Source organism: Ailuropoda melanoleuca, chromosome 4 (assembly GCF_002007445.2).
Source record: "Ailuropoda melanoleuca isolate Jingjing chromosome 4, ASM200744v2, whole genome shotgun sequence".
In the NCBI taxonomy this organism is placed as follows: domain Eukaryota; kingdom Metazoa; phylum Chordata; class Mammalia; order Carnivora; family Ursidae; genus Ailuropoda; species Ailuropoda melanoleuca.
The window spans coordinates 4,750,965-4,767,927 of record NC_048221.1 but is presented as its reverse complement, the minus strand read 5'-3'; the positions used below and the strand labels follow the sequence as shown (position 1 = coordinate 4,767,927).

At 55.0% G+C, this 16,963-nt stretch overlaps 2 protein-coding genes across 2 annotated transcripts in view; both read left to right on the top strand.

The window, feature by feature from the left end:
• GPR108 (G protein-coupled receptor 108) overlaps positions 1-1,543 on the top strand; it is a 6,504-nt gene extending 4,961 nt beyond the window's left edge. The window contains exon 15 of the mRNA XM_034660023.1: positions 1,449-1,543. Within this exon, the coding sequence (XP_034515914.1) occupies positions 1,449-1,543 (95 nt within the window). The remainder of the gene's footprint in view (positions 1-1,448) is intronic.
• A 4,312-nt stretch (positions 1,544-5,855) lies between these two features.
• Positions 5,856-16,963, top strand: part of C3 (complement C3) — a 33,422-nt gene continuing 22,314 nt past the window's right edge. The window contains exons 1-18 of the mRNA XM_002927766.4: positions 5,856-5,932; positions 6,332-6,524; positions 6,906-7,068; positions 7,166-7,236; positions 8,739-8,833; positions 8,919-9,001; positions 9,091-9,181; positions 9,405-9,507; positions 9,608-9,734; positions 10,155-10,270; positions 10,372-10,518; positions 10,959-11,168; positions 11,282-11,488; positions 12,082-12,240; positions 12,546-12,675; positions 12,930-13,001; positions 13,152-13,355; positions 16,711-16,819. Of these exons, the coding sequence (XP_002927812.1) occupies positions 5,856-5,932; positions 6,332-6,524; positions 6,906-7,068; positions 7,166-7,236; positions 8,739-8,833; positions 8,919-9,001; positions 9,091-9,181; positions 9,405-9,507; positions 9,608-9,734; positions 10,155-10,270; positions 10,372-10,518; positions 10,959-11,168; positions 11,282-11,488; positions 12,082-12,240; positions 12,546-12,675; positions 12,930-13,001; positions 13,152-13,355; positions 16,711-16,819 (2,357 nt within the window). The remainder of the gene's footprint in view (positions 5,933-6,331; positions 6,525-6,905; positions 7,069-7,165; positions 7,237-8,738; positions 8,834-8,918; positions 9,002-9,090; positions 9,182-9,404; positions 9,508-9,607; positions 9,735-10,154; positions 10,271-10,371; positions 10,519-10,958; positions 11,169-11,281; positions 11,489-12,081; positions 12,241-12,545; positions 12,676-12,929; positions 13,002-13,151; positions 13,356-16,710; positions 16,820-16,963) is intronic.

The following is a 16,963-nucleotide window of genomic DNA, read 5'->3' as shown; positions in this document are numbered from 1 at the left end:
AAAGGGCACCGCGGTGCATGCAGCACCCAGCTCTCTGGGACTCGAGGTCCAGGAGCCCATTCAGAAGAGAGCCCCTTCTTCTCCCCAAGTATTGGGCAGCTCTGTCCCTGCCCCAGAGCCACCCGCCACTTGCAGCTGTGCAATGATGACCCATCTGTTTTGCTGCCCTGGTTTCTTGCCTTTCTGGGTGTTGAGGTCTAACACAGAGGTTGTGTCTACAGTTTAGAAACCTGTATTCCTTGTGGAGGGAGGGATACAGTATCCATTGCTTTATATATTCAATAAAAATCCTTTAATATTTATTCCTCTGTGCTGGGCCCCATGCCACGTGCTGAGGACAGAGCAAGTGGCCAAGACCCACTCAAGGGGCTTACAGTTGGGGGTGGAGGCCAGTCAGGGAGAGGGCTGAGTCACCAGATAGTTCCATCACAGGGCCTTGACCCATCCTGGGAAGTCAGGGAAAGGTGAATAGAGAAGTAGGGGGAAGGGCAGCAGGCCCAGGTGAAGGGACAACACACACAGAGGCTGGAGGGCAGGAAAACAGAGTGGCAGGGAGACCCACAAGAGCTCACAGCGAAGACTAGAAGTCATCGAGGCTAACACATAGTGATTGCTCTAGGCCGCACCCTCTTCCAAGGCTTCTGTTGACCCTAATTCTTTAAAAAGCTTGTGAGGCACAGAAAGGCTAAGTCACTCCCCCAGGGTCACACAGCTGACGAGCTGGGAGACTCAGGACTGCAAACAGCAGCAGTCTGCTTTCAGAGCTGCACTTTCCCACCAATGGCACTGCCCCCTGCGCCCGGACTCCCCACGACCAAACCTGTTGGCCTTGCCCCCTTTGTCACGTGACCCTGGATAAGCGGTTTCACCTTTTTCCCAACCTGTAAAATGGGGGTCCCGCGAGGTCACCCGGGATAATGCTGTTAGTGTTCAGCACAGCCGAGCCTTTCATGAACAGACCTAAACTTTGAGGAATGACCTCAGATTAGGGCTGCACCTGTGCACACACAGGGGCTGCTCCCGAGATGGGGCTCTCCCCCTGTCCCACCACACCCTTCAGCTAGAGTCTCTGGGAGACACTTTGTTGGGAGGGGGCAGGTGGGGGACAACAGGTAGAGAATTGGACTGGGATCCAGGCTTCCTGCAAAGGGAAGCAAGTATAACAGGCCCAGATGAATAAATAGCTCCGCCAGACAAGGAAGTGGGGAGGCATTGCAGACTGAGGAAGTTATGCGAAGGCAGAGAAGCCCAGAATAGCCTGCTGCAGGGCTGGCTGGAGCTGGGAAGGGGCGGGCGGGGGTGGGGGGGAGCAGTCGGCAGAAGCCTAAAGACAGACACAGTTGGACTTCATGCCAGGGCCTGAAGGAGCCAAGGAAAAGTTTCAAGCAGGGAAGGACATGGCCACACAGGGTCGATGTCTTATTCCCTGTGTGCGCTGGGCTGGGCAGGGTCATGGCTCCCCAAAGATGTCCACATCCAGTCCCCGGAACCTGTGAATGTTGCTGTTTGTGACAAAAGGCGCTTTGCTGCTGTGATTCAGTGAAAGACCTGATAGGAGGGCTTGCCCAGTGTCAGCACAAGGATCCCTGCAAGAGGTCCGTCAGAGACGGAGAGTGACAAGGAAACTGGCCAAGGGGGATGTGCCGTGGCACTGGAGGGAGGGACCGGAGCCAGCGTCACAGAGTGGAGTGGGCCTCTAGAAGCAGAAAAGGCTGGAAGAGGATTCCTCCCCTCGAGCCTTCCAAAGGAAATGAAGGAATGCAGCCCCGCCTACACCTTGATTGCAGACATCTGCCCTCCAGACCTGTAAGATAATAAATAGATGTTATTTTAAGCTCCCAAGTTTGTGGTCATTTGTTACAGCAGCTGTCAGAAACTCATACAGTTTAGGACCATGAGCTCTGGAGCCCAGCTCTTGCCAGCTGGGGGATCTTGGGCAAGTGGCCAGAGCCCTCAGTTTCTTGGTCTGTAAAATAGGGACACAGAATTAACAAGGTTGGTGAGATAAGGTGCCGGGTCTGAGTCTCATGGAGCCCTTCGCGTCATTTGTGCATATTCCTGTTTTCTACGTCATAATTCTGTAGGATCGCAGAGTTGTGTTTTTAGAAAAAGTCCCCAGTTGCTGCAGAGTAGGTGGGCTGGAAGCAGTGAGTCTGCAGCTGGGAGGCCACAGACCACAGGGGTGGAGAGAATGGACAGACTGGGACAGAGAATGCAGGGGACAGGGAGGAAGGGGGGATCCTGGCTTGGAGGCCCAGCGGGGCTGTCACTGAAATAAGGCACGAAGGCAGAGGAGAAGGTGTCAGGGGATAAAACAGAGAGGCGTTGAGCACTCACTATGTGTGGGCACCAGGCTGAGCATTCTGCCTGTTGATGCCACTAGATTGTCACCCCAAGACTCAGAGGGAAGTTCCATGGCTGTGACTGTCCAGTTTACAGATTAGGAACTGAGGCTGGGAGGTCGAAACCTCTGGTCCTGCATCCTCCAAGGTGGGCACCCTGGTGCCCAGCCTCTGCTGAGTGTGAGGGAGGGAGCGCGGGGCGGGGGGAGAAGGAACCAAGGGGCAGATGAGACTCAACCAGGCCAAGTTTACCTTCGAGTTAATGAGTAATAAGCAGTGAGAAGGGAAAGTTCAGGTTGCATGGTGGGGGGAGGGAAATTCTCAGAAAGCAGTGTAGCAAAGACCCCGTTCTGGAAGTGGGGGGCCAGGAGGGAGAGGGAGTCCCTTCCTCTCCCAGGGTTGTCACCGCCTCTGAAGCCTGGTGGGGGCGGGGGGGGGGCATCAGGGAAGTAACTGCACTCAAGCAGGCATGGGGTGGGAGAGGTGTCACCTCCCCCCACCCAGAAATCATCCCCACTTCCTTCCCCTTCTTCTCTCCTTGCCCTTCCAGCTAGGGTGGCCTCTCCAGCCTGGCACCGCCTCTGAAGGGGGGGGTACAGCAGGGAAGTAACTGCACTGAAGCAGGCGTGGGGTGGAGGGGGGTCACCTCCCCCACCCAGAAATCATCCCCACTTCCCTTCCCTTCTTCTCTCCTTGCCCCTCCAGCTAGGGGGGCGGGACAAAATACAGGATACCCAGCTCAATTTGAATTGCAGATAAACAGCAAATACTTTGTCAGGGTTAAGAAGTCCCAGATACTCCACTCAGCTCAGGCAGCCTGGCTCTCCCTCCTTCCACACGTGGAATGCTGGGCAGGGTGTGCCAGCTAACTGGAAGTCCCATCCCCCCCCCCAGTCTCCTCCTCTCTCTCCCCTGCTGGCTTGTTCTGCCTGCCATCCCTCTCCTATACTTCTGGGCACAAATGCCCATCCCCAGGAAGAAGCCTCACAGAATTCTTTCCTTCCTAGCAGGCCCTGCTCTGCATTTGCCTTCATCCCTCTGGTCACTTCCTAGAGATCGGGACAGGACCTTTCCCGGACTTCCACCAACATGGGCACGAAGCTTACAAACCCAGGGTTCCGAAGCATCTCAGCACCTTTCATTGCCCCAAACAGTATGACCTATCATTGATCCCATCGTTCAGCAGAATTAACTGAGGCTCTGGGAAAGAAGGGACCAAGCCATCCGCCCAAGATGGTCAAACCACAGAGCCCGAATGTTTAAGGCTATGATGAATCCAGGAAATGGGGTGGGCTTGGGGACAGAATGGGGAATAGAGGGAGTAATGGGGGGTTGGGCGGTTCTAACAGGTTCCCCTCTCCGCCTCCCCTGTTTCAGAAGTCTATTCTCAATTCTGGACCGTAAGCAGGCATTTGCACTCTTCCTCCTTCTTCCAAAGAAGGGGTGTCGCAATCAAAGCAGACAGGGGCCAAGTTTGTTCTGTTTCTGCACGCCTCCCCCCCACTCCAGGCATGCCAGCATAGCCAGGAAAGGAGCGTGGTTTACAGGAAATCCTCACTGAGTTCCCCATTAACCCCTTCCTTGGGACTTTGGAAACCAGCCCTTCAGAGATCGGGATTCCCCATACCAATGGGCTCGTGTGCCCCGGACTTCACACACCCCTTCCCCCAGATGCACAGCCTTGCTGGGAAGCCAGCAAGATGCCCATCAAAACGACACGGAGGCAAAAATGCTAATTTTGCCAACAGGCTGTCATGGCGAGGCAGTAGGGAAATTGGCAATTTCCTGCAGGTCAGCAAGTATGTAAATCAATACGGTTAATTAAGGAGGGTAATACAGCCACATCTGGCGAGATTATTCACGCTAGATCCTTACATTATAGCCGATTCCACAGGATCCACACGAGTCGCCTTGGATTCAGGGTTACGTTCTTTCACGGCAATAACAACCCTGTGAAGTGAGCTCTATTTATAACCTCACTTCACATGGGGAAACTGAAGCTCAGAGTGGTTATTAATCAGGTGCCCAAAGTGTACCACTAATAAGTGTCAGAACTGGAAAGGGATTCAGGCTCAAGATTACTCACTGGAGAGAACATGGCTTGTAACCATGGAAGTCTGTCCACGGGGAAGAGGCCAGTGACTTTCACACAATGCAATGTGAGGCTGTTGCCTCGAAGAACAAGGAGGCTGTCTTGGCACTGATATTAAGCAATCTCTAAGGGATATTGTTTATGAAAAAGCAAGGTGTCACCCAGGCAGGGAGACCAGGAAGACCAGAATGGAGAACACCGATCACTTGTTTTTAAAACTTGCCAACATTTATAAATGCATAAGTATATCTGGAAGGAAACCAGAAATTTGGTTGCACTATGACATCCGAGACCTGGAAGTCTGCCAACAGGAATAGGAGGAAAGTTACCTTTTCTGTACACCTCCTTGCACCCTTTAGCTGTTGAAGCATATGAATATATTAGGTATTCATACCAAAAAACTAAATACAATTCATAATAATAGTAATAATAATAATATCTTTTTTAAAAAAATATTTTATTTATTTGACAGAGAGAGACAGCGAGAGAGGGAACACAAGCAGGGAGAGTGTGAGAGGGAGAAGCAGGCTTCCCGCTGAGCAGGGAGCCCAATGCGGGGCTTGATTCCAGGACCCTGGGATCATGACCCAAGCTGAAGGCAGACGCTTAACAGCTGAGCCACCCCGGCACCCCAATAATAATAATATCTTAAGAGAATGTTGATGTAAGACAGAAAAAAAAGCTAGCAATGGGGACTTTTCTCAATGATGACTTTTTTGTAACCATCATAGTCATTCAGGCCATGTTTGTCACATGCTCCAGGCTCCTCCTGCCCTAAAAACATGCTCACCTGCATAGCGAACTTCTACACATACTTCAAAGCCCAGCTGAAATAACCCCTCCTCTCAGAAATCTTCCATGACCCTCCAAGCAGCAGGGTTCTTCTTCACTGGGAAGACACTCCATGGGTCCTGGAGTGTCTGTGCTGGACTCTGTCCCCCTAGCCTGACCCCAGCATGGAGGAAGGACTCTCGCTGCCAGCTTAGAGATGGACTCATTGGGTTTGGTTAATAAATGTATGGCCAAAAGTGGACTGGGGGTCAGGCCCAGATACCTGGGGTAGGGGGCTCTCTGGTCCTCAGTGTTCCTCCACCACAGAGTGGGTGTAACAGGGAAAGGTTCACCAGCTGGCCTTGACCCTGAGGCAGGCCATGGCAAAGGGAAGCTGTGTTCCTGTTGCAGGAGGACGTGCCCTTGGGTTAGTTACCCCAGGACACACTGGCCCCAGGGATTGAAAAACTTAGGAAATAGTATTGAGAAATCTGGGGCAGCTCCAGGAAGGGGGAGGGCACGGAGCTGTGGGCTGGGCTGAGGTTGGGGAGGGGGCTGATAAAAGGCAGCCTCCAACAGCCTCTGCTCATTCCCTCCCAGTCCTCTCCCTCCATCCCTCAGTCCCTCTGTCCCTCCACTGCCCCTGCACCATGGGGCCTGCCTCAGGCCCCAGCCTGCTGCTGCTGCTGCTGCTGACCGGCGCCCCCCTGGTGCTGGGAGAACCCATGTGAGTGGTCACGCCCCCTTCCCAAACATGTTTACTTCTGAGTTTGGAGCAGGTGTTTGTGGGTGCAGGTCTCAGGAGGATTCAGGGTGCATTTGGGTGCCTGCGGAGGCAGGGGTCAGTGGGTTTGGCTGTTAACGAATCCGGGTCGCCTATGGGGTCAAGAGTTCACGAGTTGGGTGTTTGTGCAATTCAGGGTTGTAATGGGGGTAGGTGTTTCTCGAGCCCAGGCTCCGCGGGTTTGGGGTGCATGGGGTGTGGGGTTCGGTGACTCTGCGGCAGTCGCGATTTGGAGGCCTCAAGATCTGACTGCATGGGATTTGGGAATGTCACGACGTGTGGGTGTGGGTTGGGATGCCAGGTCCCTAGAACAGCCTCCCCTGTCCCCACCCGCTCCGGCAGGTTCTCCATGATCACCCCCAACATCCTGCGGCTGGGGAACCAGGAGACCGTGGTGTTGGAGGCCCACGGCATGAAGGAGAACATTGCAGTCACGGTCACCGTCCATGACTTCCCAGCCAAGAAGCAAGTGCTGGCCAATGAGAAAACCGATCTGACCAGCAACAATGACTACATGAGTACCGTCACCATCAGTGTGGGTGTGCCCGCTGACGCCCAGCCCTCTCTGAGCCTCCTCGCTGCTTTGAGCCCGTCCCACTTCGGAGCCCACCCCTCTCGGAGACTCCTCCTTCAATTAGCCCCTCCTATCCTGAGCCCCTCTCCACCGTGAGGTCCTCTGAGCCCCCGCTCTGATTCCCCCTTCTCATGCCCTTCTCTGACCCCTACCACCTCTCTAGCCCCTGCTCCCTCTCCGAGTACCCCTCCTCTCCCAACCTGGGCACACCCCGGAGACCAGGAGTGCTGGGAAGGCGCTATTGGTGGGAGGGGCAAGTGTGGGCCCCACCGAAGGCCTGGGGGTAGATGTGGGCAAGAAGCCCAGAAGGAGATTGCTAATGACCCTCTGGTCCATCCCTAGATTCCGACCGACAAGGAATTGCTATCGGAGACGGGAAAAAGTTTCGTGACTATCCAGGCGGCCTTTGGGGCCACCGTGGTGGATAAGGTGGTGCTGGTCAGTCCTCAGACCGGGTACCTCTTCATCCAGACGGACAAGACCATCTACACCCCGGGCTCCACGGGTAAGGGGCTGGGCAGCGGCTGGAGAGGGCCGGGGTCAGGCTGCGGGGAGGGACGGGGCCTCACCCACTGCCCCCTTTCTCTCCCACCGCCTCCCAGTCTTCTATCGGATCTTCACCGTGGACCACAGCCTGCTGCCCGTGGGTCGGAGCGTTATTGTCGTCCTCCAGGTACCAGGCGGCCAGGGCCCCACCCATGTCCCGAGCAGAGACTTGGGGAGAGACAAAGAGATAGAGACAGAGATGCAGCCAGAGGGCGTCCGCGAGCACCCAATTCGGGTCCTGCCCTCCTCTGCCCAGAGGCCTCCAGGAGTTCCCACCTCCCTGGGGTAAAAGCCTCAGTCCTCCTGAGGTCCCCAAGGCCATACACGACCTGCCCTGTCCCCTCCCTGTCCTCCCCTCTGCTCTCTCTTCCTCTTACTCATTCGGCTCCAGCCACATGGGCCTCCTTGCTGTACCTCCAATTGCCATGCAGGACTTGCCCCAGGACCTTTGCACAGGTTGTTCCCCTGTACCCAGGAAACCCTCTTCCTCCAAATACCCACACTGCTTGCCCCCTCACATCCTTCAAGTCTTTGCTCAAATGTCACCGATGCCCCAATTTTACAGAGAAGCCTCCCTGAGCGTCCTGTAAAGTTGCAACCCCCTCCCCCTCAATGTACACACACCACACTCTTCTCCCTTCTTGTCATCTCCTATTGGCATCCTAGCAATTGGATTTCTTCATTTGCTAATTGGCCCCTCCCCCAAACTCCACAGGACCTAAATTCCACACGGGAAGGGATTTTTATCTGTCCTTTCAGGGCCTTATCTCCTGAACCCAGCACAGTGCTTGGCATAGGGTAGTTTAATAAAAATTTACAGGGAGAAGGGAGGGAGGAGGGGAGGGAAAATGGAAGAAGGAAGTGAAGGAGGGAGGGAAGAGGTGGGTCTTTCTCAGAGAATCATCATGAGTATTTCTTGAAATCATGCAAAGGCAACAGGGACCAGGTTCTGACAGCCGTGAGCTGACTCTGGGGATCAGTGGAATTTGTGGGGACCGGCAAACACACACCTCAAATGGCACAGACTTGGCCCAGTTCCAGTCAAATGTCACCTTGTACCAACAGGAGTCCATTATCCATGATTATCCCAATCTCCAAGAGGAGCCAGAAAGCCAGCTGTCTACATGATGACTCCTGACGTTTAGTTATTGGCAACAAATGAAATAATGTGGATTTGGTCGAACCACATGAGATTGCTATCCTTGTAGGTCAAAGAGTCGAACGTAGGCAATTCTTTGCGGCTCAGCACCCATGAAATGCTCACCACAGGGTCCTGCACAAAGTAGGTGATAAATGCTAGTTACTGTCAATATTCAGACAGACACCGGTGATAGTGAGCTCCTGTTTACATTAACCACGTCCCAAGCCAATGAAGTAGGGGCTCTATTTATCTCCTTTTTCCAAACGGGCACATTGAGCACAGAGAGGTTAAGTAAGTTACCCAAGGTCACACAGCTCATAAATGGCAGAGTGGGGATTTGAATCCAGGCCGATTGACCCAAGCCCATGTTCAAAAACCACTGCCCCAGTAGTCGTGACACACAGGGAGTGGCCAGACACAGAGAGGGAGAGGAGAGCCTAGGGGCTAGGCCTGATCTCTGAAGAGACACACCCTTCCTGTCTCCACAGACCCCCGATGGTGTTCCCATCAAGCGGGACACCCTGTCTTCTCAAAACCAGTTTGGCATCTTGTCCCAGTCTTGGAACATCCCAGAGCTGGTCAAGTATGTCGGCCCTCCTGGAGGGGGGTCCCTATCCCAAGGGAGGGCGTGGGGGCATGCGGGGCTCACTCGCCTGCCTTCCCCACAGCATGGGGCAGTGGAAGATCCAGGTCCACTACGAAGATGCCCCGCAGCAGGTCTTCTCCACTGAGTTCGAGGTGAAGGAATACGGTAAGAGGAGGAGGGAGTCGGGTGAGCCCACCCCCCCCACGGTGCCAGGCCCCAGGGCTGGTGTCCTACTGGTGTGTCTCTTCCCCCAGTGCTGCCCAGTTTTGAGGTCCACGTGGAGCCAGCAGAGAAATTCTACTATATCGATGACCCAGAGGGCCTGGAGGTCACCATCACAGCCAGGTGAGGGGCTGGGAACGGGGCCAGGTGGAAGGATAGGTGAGGGGGCCGGTGAGGGGGCAGGTGCTGGCCAGGTGAGGGGCCGGGTGAGGGACCAGACACGGACCAGGTAAGAACCCGGTGAGAACCAAGTGAGGGACCGGGGGCTCTGGGGGAGGAGTGAGTGGACGTTTGGAGGGAGGCGTGCCTTTCAGGAGAGGGGCACCTGAGCACTCTTGCCTCTCAGGTTCTTGTACGGGAAGAACGTGGATGGAACGGCCTTCGTCATCTTTGGGGTCCAGGATGGTGACCACAGGATTTCGCTGGCCCAGTCCCTCACCCGCGTTACGGTGCTCTGCCCCTCCGAGCCCCCTCCACTCTGAACTTCCGCCCTCCCCNCCGCCCTCCCCCTCCCCCTCCCCCTTTCTGAGTCTCCTTTCCTCTCCCCAGATTGAAGATGGCACTGGGGAGGCCAAGCTGAGCCGAAAGGTCCTGCTGGACGGGGTGCACCCCTCCCAGCCAGATGCCTTGGTGGGGAAGTCCTTGTACGTGTCAGTCACTGTTGTCTTGCACTCAGGTGAGGCCTGGTCTGAGGGCAGAGGCCCAACTGAGGTGGGGAGGCCCAGTCCGAGGGCAAAGGCCCAGAATAAGGGTGGAATCCAGTCTGAGAAGGGAGAGGAGAGGCCAAGTCTAAGAGAGGAGATCCAGATGAAAGTGATATCCAGCTTGACAAGGGAGGCCCAGTCTGAGGGGGGAGGCTCAGAATGAAGGTGAGATCCAGTCTGAGAGAGAAGGCCCAGTCTGAGGGGGGGAGGCCCAGAATGAAGGTGGGATCCGGTCTGACAGAGGAGGCCCAGTCTGAGGGGGGAGGCCCAGAATGAAGGTAGGATCCAGTCTGACAGAGGAGGGCCAGTCTGAGGAGGGAGTCCCGGTATGAAGGTGGGGTCCAGTCTGGAGGGGTGGCCCAGGAGCCTGCCCTCACGGCTGGCTCCCTCAGGCAGCGACATGGTGGAGGCGGAGTACAGCGGGATCACCATCGTGACCTCCCCCTACCAGATCCACTTCACCAAGACACCCAAGTACTTCAAACCAGCCATGCCCTTTGACCTCATGGTGAGACCCAGGGTGGTCCTGCAACCCCCCACCTTGCTCCTGAGCACTGGCCATGCCCCTGGGTCCACCTACACCCCCTCCACCTGCCCCTGCACCCACAGGTGTTCGTGACAAACCCTGACGGCTCCCCGGCCCGCCACGTCCCGGTGGAGGTCCAAGGCACCAAAGCACAGGCCTTAACCCAGGAAGACGGTGTGGCCAAGCTGACCATGAACACACCCAAGGACCCACTGCCCCTGCCCATCACCGTGAGTCCTCCTGCACCTGGGGCCCCATCCCAGAGAGCTGGGGGACTATATCTGCACAGAGGGACCCTACCCTCTGCCCGCAGCCATCCTGCCACCTGCAGAGTGGGGCCCTTTTATTTGCATAAGGGGATCATGCCATTCACATAGAGATTTTCATTCACAAGGAGATGTTTTCATTCACATAGAGAGGTTTTCATTCACAGAGAGGGGCTCTTGTCTGCACTAGGGGTCCTTCCAGCTGCTTAGCTGTCTTATAAGGATCATTGTGATTATATTCAAGCCACCTAGATAATCCAAAACAATCTCCCATCCTCTGATCCTTAATTTAATTCCATTTGTAAAGTCCCTCTTGCCACAGAAGGTACCATAGTCGCAGGTCCCAGAAATTAGGACATGGACATCCTTGGGGAGCCAGCGTTCATCCCTCTTTCCTTTCCCAGGTAACCACGAAGAAGGATGGTATCCCACAGTCTCGACAGGCCACCAGTAAAATGGAGGCCCAACCCTACACCACCATGACCAACGTCAGAAACTACCTGCATCTCTCCGTGCCTCGCTTGGAGCTCAAGCCAGGGGAAACGCTCAATGTCAATTTCCACCTGCGAACGGACTCCAACCAGGAGCAGACCATCACCTATTACACCTACCTGGTCTGTGGCTTCCTAGGACCCCACAGATCCTCACTTCTCCAGCACTCCCAATCCCAGGTCGCCCCATCCTCCCTCCCACCTTGCTGATGCTTACACCAACCTGTTCCCCCCAGATCATGAACAAAGGGAAGATTTTGAAGGTGGGCCGCCAGAAGCGGGAACCTGGCCAGGACCTGGTCGTAATGCCCCTGACCATCACTGCGGACTTCATTCCTTCCTTCCGCCTAGTGGCTTATTACACACTCATTGGCAGCAACGGCCAGAGAGAGGTGGTGGCCGATTCCGTGTGGGTGGATGTCAAGGACTCATGTATGGGCACGGTAAGCTTCCCGAGCCTTCCCCTGCACCCATCTTGGCTCTCCCCACCTGGCCAGTGCTTTCTCAGTCTCTGCCTCTCTCCAGCCATCCGGGAGGGTCTCCGCCATGGTCACAGAGTCTCTGCCTCTGTCTTTTCCTTTCCCAGCCCCTTCTCTCCCCCACCCCACCACCTACACACACACACACACCCCACCCCCGGTCCCCCGTGCACCACTCTGTCTCATCCTCGGGGCCTCTCTTGCTCCCATGTTCTCTCTCTCCTGGCCTTCCTTTTTTTTTTTTTTAAACTTCATTTTTTAAATTTTTTAAATTTTTTTAAAGACTTCATTTATGTATTTGACAGAGAGATAGCCAGTGAGAGAGGGAACACAAGCAGGGGGAGTGGGAGAGGAAGAAGCAGGCTCCCAATAGGGAGCCCGATGTGGGGCTCCATCCGAGGACCCTGGGACCACCAGCCACCCAGGCACCCCTCTCTCCTGGCCTTCCTGGCCTCTCTGGCTCCACCTTCCTCCCCTTCCTGACTCGGCTGACCGGCTGACCGAGATCCAGCCTGCCAGTGCTGACGCCTCGCTCCTGCCCCTCCGGCCCCCCACAGCTGGTGGTGAAAGTTGGCAGGAAGGACGAGAGGCCACACCTACCCGGACAGCAGACGATCCTCAAGATCGAGGGTGACCCAGGGGCCCGAGTGGGGCTGGTAGCGGTGGACAAGGGTGTGTTCGTGCTGAACAAGAAGAACAGGCTGACTCAGAGCAAGGTGGGCCCGGCCGCTACGGTTGGGTGGAAGGCGGCTGGGGCAAAGGGGCGGCGTTGGGTTGAGGTGGCCCTGGCGCTGGGGAGGGCACCGGAAGTGGGGTCAGGCGTGGGCAGGAAGGAGGTCGGAGCGGACGCAGGCGGGGTGGAAGTTAAGGCCGCGGGTGGGCGTGCGGATGGACGAGGCCACGCTGGCGGTGGCCACACGGCCGGACCCAGCTCGGAGGGGGCTCCGGGCCGAGAGCCGAGAGGCGGGTGGGCGCGCTGGCCCGGGGCTGGAGGCGCGCGTGACCCCTCCCCGGCCCGCAGGTCTGGAATGTGGTGGAGAAGGCAGACATCGGCTGCACGGCCGGCAGCGGGAAGGACTATGCCGGCGTCTTCACCGACGCAGGGCTGGCCCTCAAGACCAACAAAAACCTGCAGACCACCGACAGGACAAGTGAGCGCCGGGGAGGGGCGGCGCCTCCACCCGCAGATGCGGAGAGCCGGTGGAGGGCAGGGTTCTGGGGTCAGGGGGCCCTGGGTTCAAGTCCCGCCTCTGCCACCTCCTGGCAAGTCGCTGCTTTCTGAGCCTCGGTTTCCTCCTCTGTCAAATGGGAGCAACGGCTCCCCTCCCTCATGGCTACTGAGAGGAGGACATCGAGGACTTGTGGTCGGTGCTTAATCCATCCCGTTGGTCTGCCTGCCCCTCAGTTCTTGAGTGCCCCAAACCAGCCGCCCGGCGCCGCCGCTCCGTCCGGCTCATGGAGAAGAGGCTCGACAAAGGTGGGAGCCCTGCCCGCCCCCGGACCCTTGCCCGGACGGCGTCCCAGCCAAGGAGGGAGGAGGGCAGGGCCTGGCCACGGGGACGGCCTCCCCGCGGTGCGTGCCGAGCGCCCGCCGCCGAGGGCATGACGCGGGTCTGCGCCCCCACAGAGGGCCAGTACCCGAAGGAGGTGCGCAAGTGCTGCAAGGACGGCATGCGGGACAACCCCATGAAGTTCTCCTGCGAGCGCCGGGCCCAGTTCATCTTCCACGAGGAGCAGGAGAAGTGCGTGAAGGCCTTCCTCGAATGCTGCAACTATATCACCCAGCTGCGGCTCAACCACAGCCACGACGGGCCCCTGGGGCTGGCCAGGAGTGAGTCTGCCTGTCTGAGGGAGGAGGGCCTGTCTGAGGGAGGAGGGCCTGTCTGAGGGAAGAGGGCCTGTCTGAGGGACGAGGGCCTGTCTGAGGGAAGAGGGCCTGTCTGAGGGAGGAAGGCCTGTCTGAGGGAAGAGGGCCTGTCTGAGGGGGAAGGGGGCCTGTCTGAGGGAGGAGAGCCTGTCTGAGGGAGAAGGGGGCCTGTCTGAGGGAAGGGGGCCTGTCTGAGGGAAGGGGGCCTGTCTGAGGGGGAAGGCCCAGGGCCTGTCTGAGGGGGAAGGGGGCCTGTATGAGGGAGGAGGGCCTTCTGAGGGAAGAGGGCCTGTCTGAGGGAAGAGGGCCTGTCTGAGGGAAGAGGGCCTGTCTGAGGGGGAAGGGGGCCTATATTAAGGGGAAGGGGGTCTAAGGGAGGAGAGCCTGTCTGAAGGGGAAGGGGGTCTGAGGGAGGAGGGCTTGTCTGAAGGGAGAGGAGGACCTGTATGATGGAGAGGGGGCCTGCCTCAGGGAGAAGGTTGCCTCTGTCTGAGATGGGTTTTCAGCTTGCCTTTACCAAAGAAGACTAATTTATGGTGCTTTCCGAAGAGGTGCCCAACTCAATGCCTAACAACTTTCGTTGCTTCATTTTCATTCATTCATTTATTCGTTCATTCGTTCAGTTCTGGCTAAGACAAAATGTGTACCCATTTGAAACTTTACACCTCAGGCCAAATAAATCTTAAGCAAAGCCAAGAGAAATTTCTCTTATAAAAACCCCATTTAAAGCAAAACCAGAACAGTCTCCATCCTAAAGTGGCACTGAGAGGACTGACATTGCCTAACTGCCATTTGCTGAGAGGCTTTGAGCCCAGTGAGGCCTGATCCCTCCTTTTTTAAAATGCTTTTTAATGTGTCTTGATTAGGAAAAGATCTTTCTGCTAGGATGGGCGCTGTCGAAACTGAACCCAGGGACAGCGCATGGGGAGCAGCACAGGACCTTTTGTGAGGGTCACCTTGGCAAATTCCCAGCTCATCCCACCCTTTCCGGATTGTTCTTTTTAACCATTTTATGCAGAGCATTCGCTGCTCTGGTGATTGTTCTGATTGGCCCTTTGAACACTTCTTTTGCACATCCCACTGTTTTCATGGGGGACCAAAAATTGGGTCCTTCAAATTGGGCTCTAAGAACAAAGGCCCGTGTGAGCGGTTCTTGAAGTCATGGGATATTACCTTATTAACTACAGGATGAAAAGTCACAAAAGAGAATACCTTTGCTTAAAAACTGAGGAAGAAGGGGAAATTTCACAACAGAAGGCTGACCGATCAAAGCAAAAATAATCCTCTTTTTTTTTAAGAATCTCCAACAGAAAAAGTGGAAATGGGCATAAAAACCTTTTTTTACCCCTCTGAACCGTGTGAGGCCCCACCACCCCCGACTACCTCAGTGTGGATTTCCTAGAAGCAGAGATATTCTCCCAGAAAACCCAGCACAGTCACCAGAATTAGGACATCAATGTTGACTCGTTACCACCGCCAAACCCTCCAGCCTCATTCAAGTTGTGACAGTGGTTTTGCTTTGGTTTGGTCTGGTTTGGTTTGGTTTGGTCTGGTCTGGTCTGTTCTGGTTTGGTCTGGTCTGGTCTGGTTTGGTCTGGTCTAGTCTGGTTTGCTCTGGTCTGGTCTGGTTTGGTTTGGTCTGGTCTGGTTTTGTCTGGTTTGGTTTGATATGGTATGATCCAGTTTGGTCTGGTCTGGTCTGGTTTGGTTTGGTCTAGTCTGGTTTGGTCAGGTCTGGTCAGGTCTGGTCTGGTCTGGTTTGGTTTGGTTTGGGCTGGTTTGGTTTGGGTTTGAGTCCTTTCTAGGAAAAGGATGCGGTCCATAATTGGACATCGTATTTGCTGGTGGGGTCTCCTTAGTGTCCTTGGATCTACCCAGCCCCTGGCCATCTTGCAGCGACTTTTGTGGCCAGCATTTGAGGGGGCTGTCCCGCATTTTGAGTTGGCTCAATATTGCCTCATAATCACATTCAGCTCCTGCATTGTTGGCAGCACTGTCACAAAAGAGACGTTGAGGCCTTCTTAGTGCATCGTAGCAGGGGCCTTATGACCTTGATCTTTCCCACTGTCGGTGATGGGACTCTTGATCACTTGGTTAAGGTTGTGTCTGCTGGGTTGCTTCATTGTAAAGTTCCTCTTTGTTCCCTTACGGTTGCTTTTGAAACTTCTTTTTGCGATCCAATCACGGCAAAATTCAAACCAAGGGAAATTTTCCCCCAAAATCAATTTTTACATAGCCTGTATGACAGCAGGTAGGGGACTTCTTATATGGTAACACATTTTTTTTTCGTGCACACTTACATTTTTTTGTTTATTTTTTTATTTTTTATTTCTTTGGCTTTTAATAGGCAGTCACCTCTTAAAGCCAGACATTGCCAAAGTGGACAGATATTTCTAAATTCTTTTAGCTGGAAGGCTAGCACTCCCTCCACCACCACCCCCCAAAAAAGACCCAAAGATTTCCAACGCACGTGAACAAAGGACTCTCCCTTCACTCTCTGCGAAATATACTAACCTAGGCTTGCTGCCTTCTACTCCGGCAAACTACAGACTTCCTTTCTCAAAGAGGAAAATTAGCCAAAAATATCCAATCTACCAGCATAGGGCTTACACACGACTGGGTGTTTTTACCTCCTAGCATTGCATACTTTGTTTTAGCCAATTGGGGGTGAGACAGAGAGCGGCTTACATGTTCATGCCCCAAAGGCACTTTGATGGGTTATTCCAGAATGTGGGCGCATTTAGGCATCAGGGGACTTCACCTACTTTGCTATTGGGCAGACTCAGAGCTGAGTTACAATCTGCCCATCGTATTTTGAAGAAAGCCCAGACGGGGTTGAAACCCATTCCGGCCCCACTTCATCTACTTGCTGATGGTGTCCGCCAGGCTTGAAAAGGCCGCCCCCTCTCCAGGGGTCACCATCAGGTCTGGGGAGTCTCTCGCGCTCCCTGTTTGCTTCAGGACCATCACCATGATGCGGCAGGCACGGAGCCTGGGAGCCGCCAGGCTTAGAGAGAGGCTCAGGCGTGTGCTTTCAGTTCTATGAAAATTGGGGGAGGGGTAAATAATATAACCAGCCTGGATTATTTTTGCCTTTATACCAACACAGTTATAGAATATAATCTTTAGTAGTGTTTTTATGGAGGAAGGAGTCACAAAGGCAAACATGCCTGCCGCGCCCCCCCCCCAAGTCATTGCATGGCCATGGTGGTTTTGCTGCTTAGGAACCCCTCCAGAGATACAAATATCTCCAGGGACAGTGGGGAAAGGGGGCTGTTCTAAACCCAGATCACTCCCCTCCCCACGCCCTGCCTCCCAGGTGACTTGGATGAGGAGATAATGCCAGAAGAGGACATCGTTTCCCGAAGCCAGTTCCCTGAGAGCTGGCTGTGGACCATAGAGAATCTCAACGAACCCGAGAAAAATGGGTAAGGCTGAGATACCTCCCCAACTTCAACCCACCCCCCAGATCAGCTCCTATAGCACCCCAGACTGAACCACTTAATTTGCATTCACACCAACCCCCTCTGGAGACGCTGTGCAACCCCACACCCCAGCCTAGAAAAATTAAG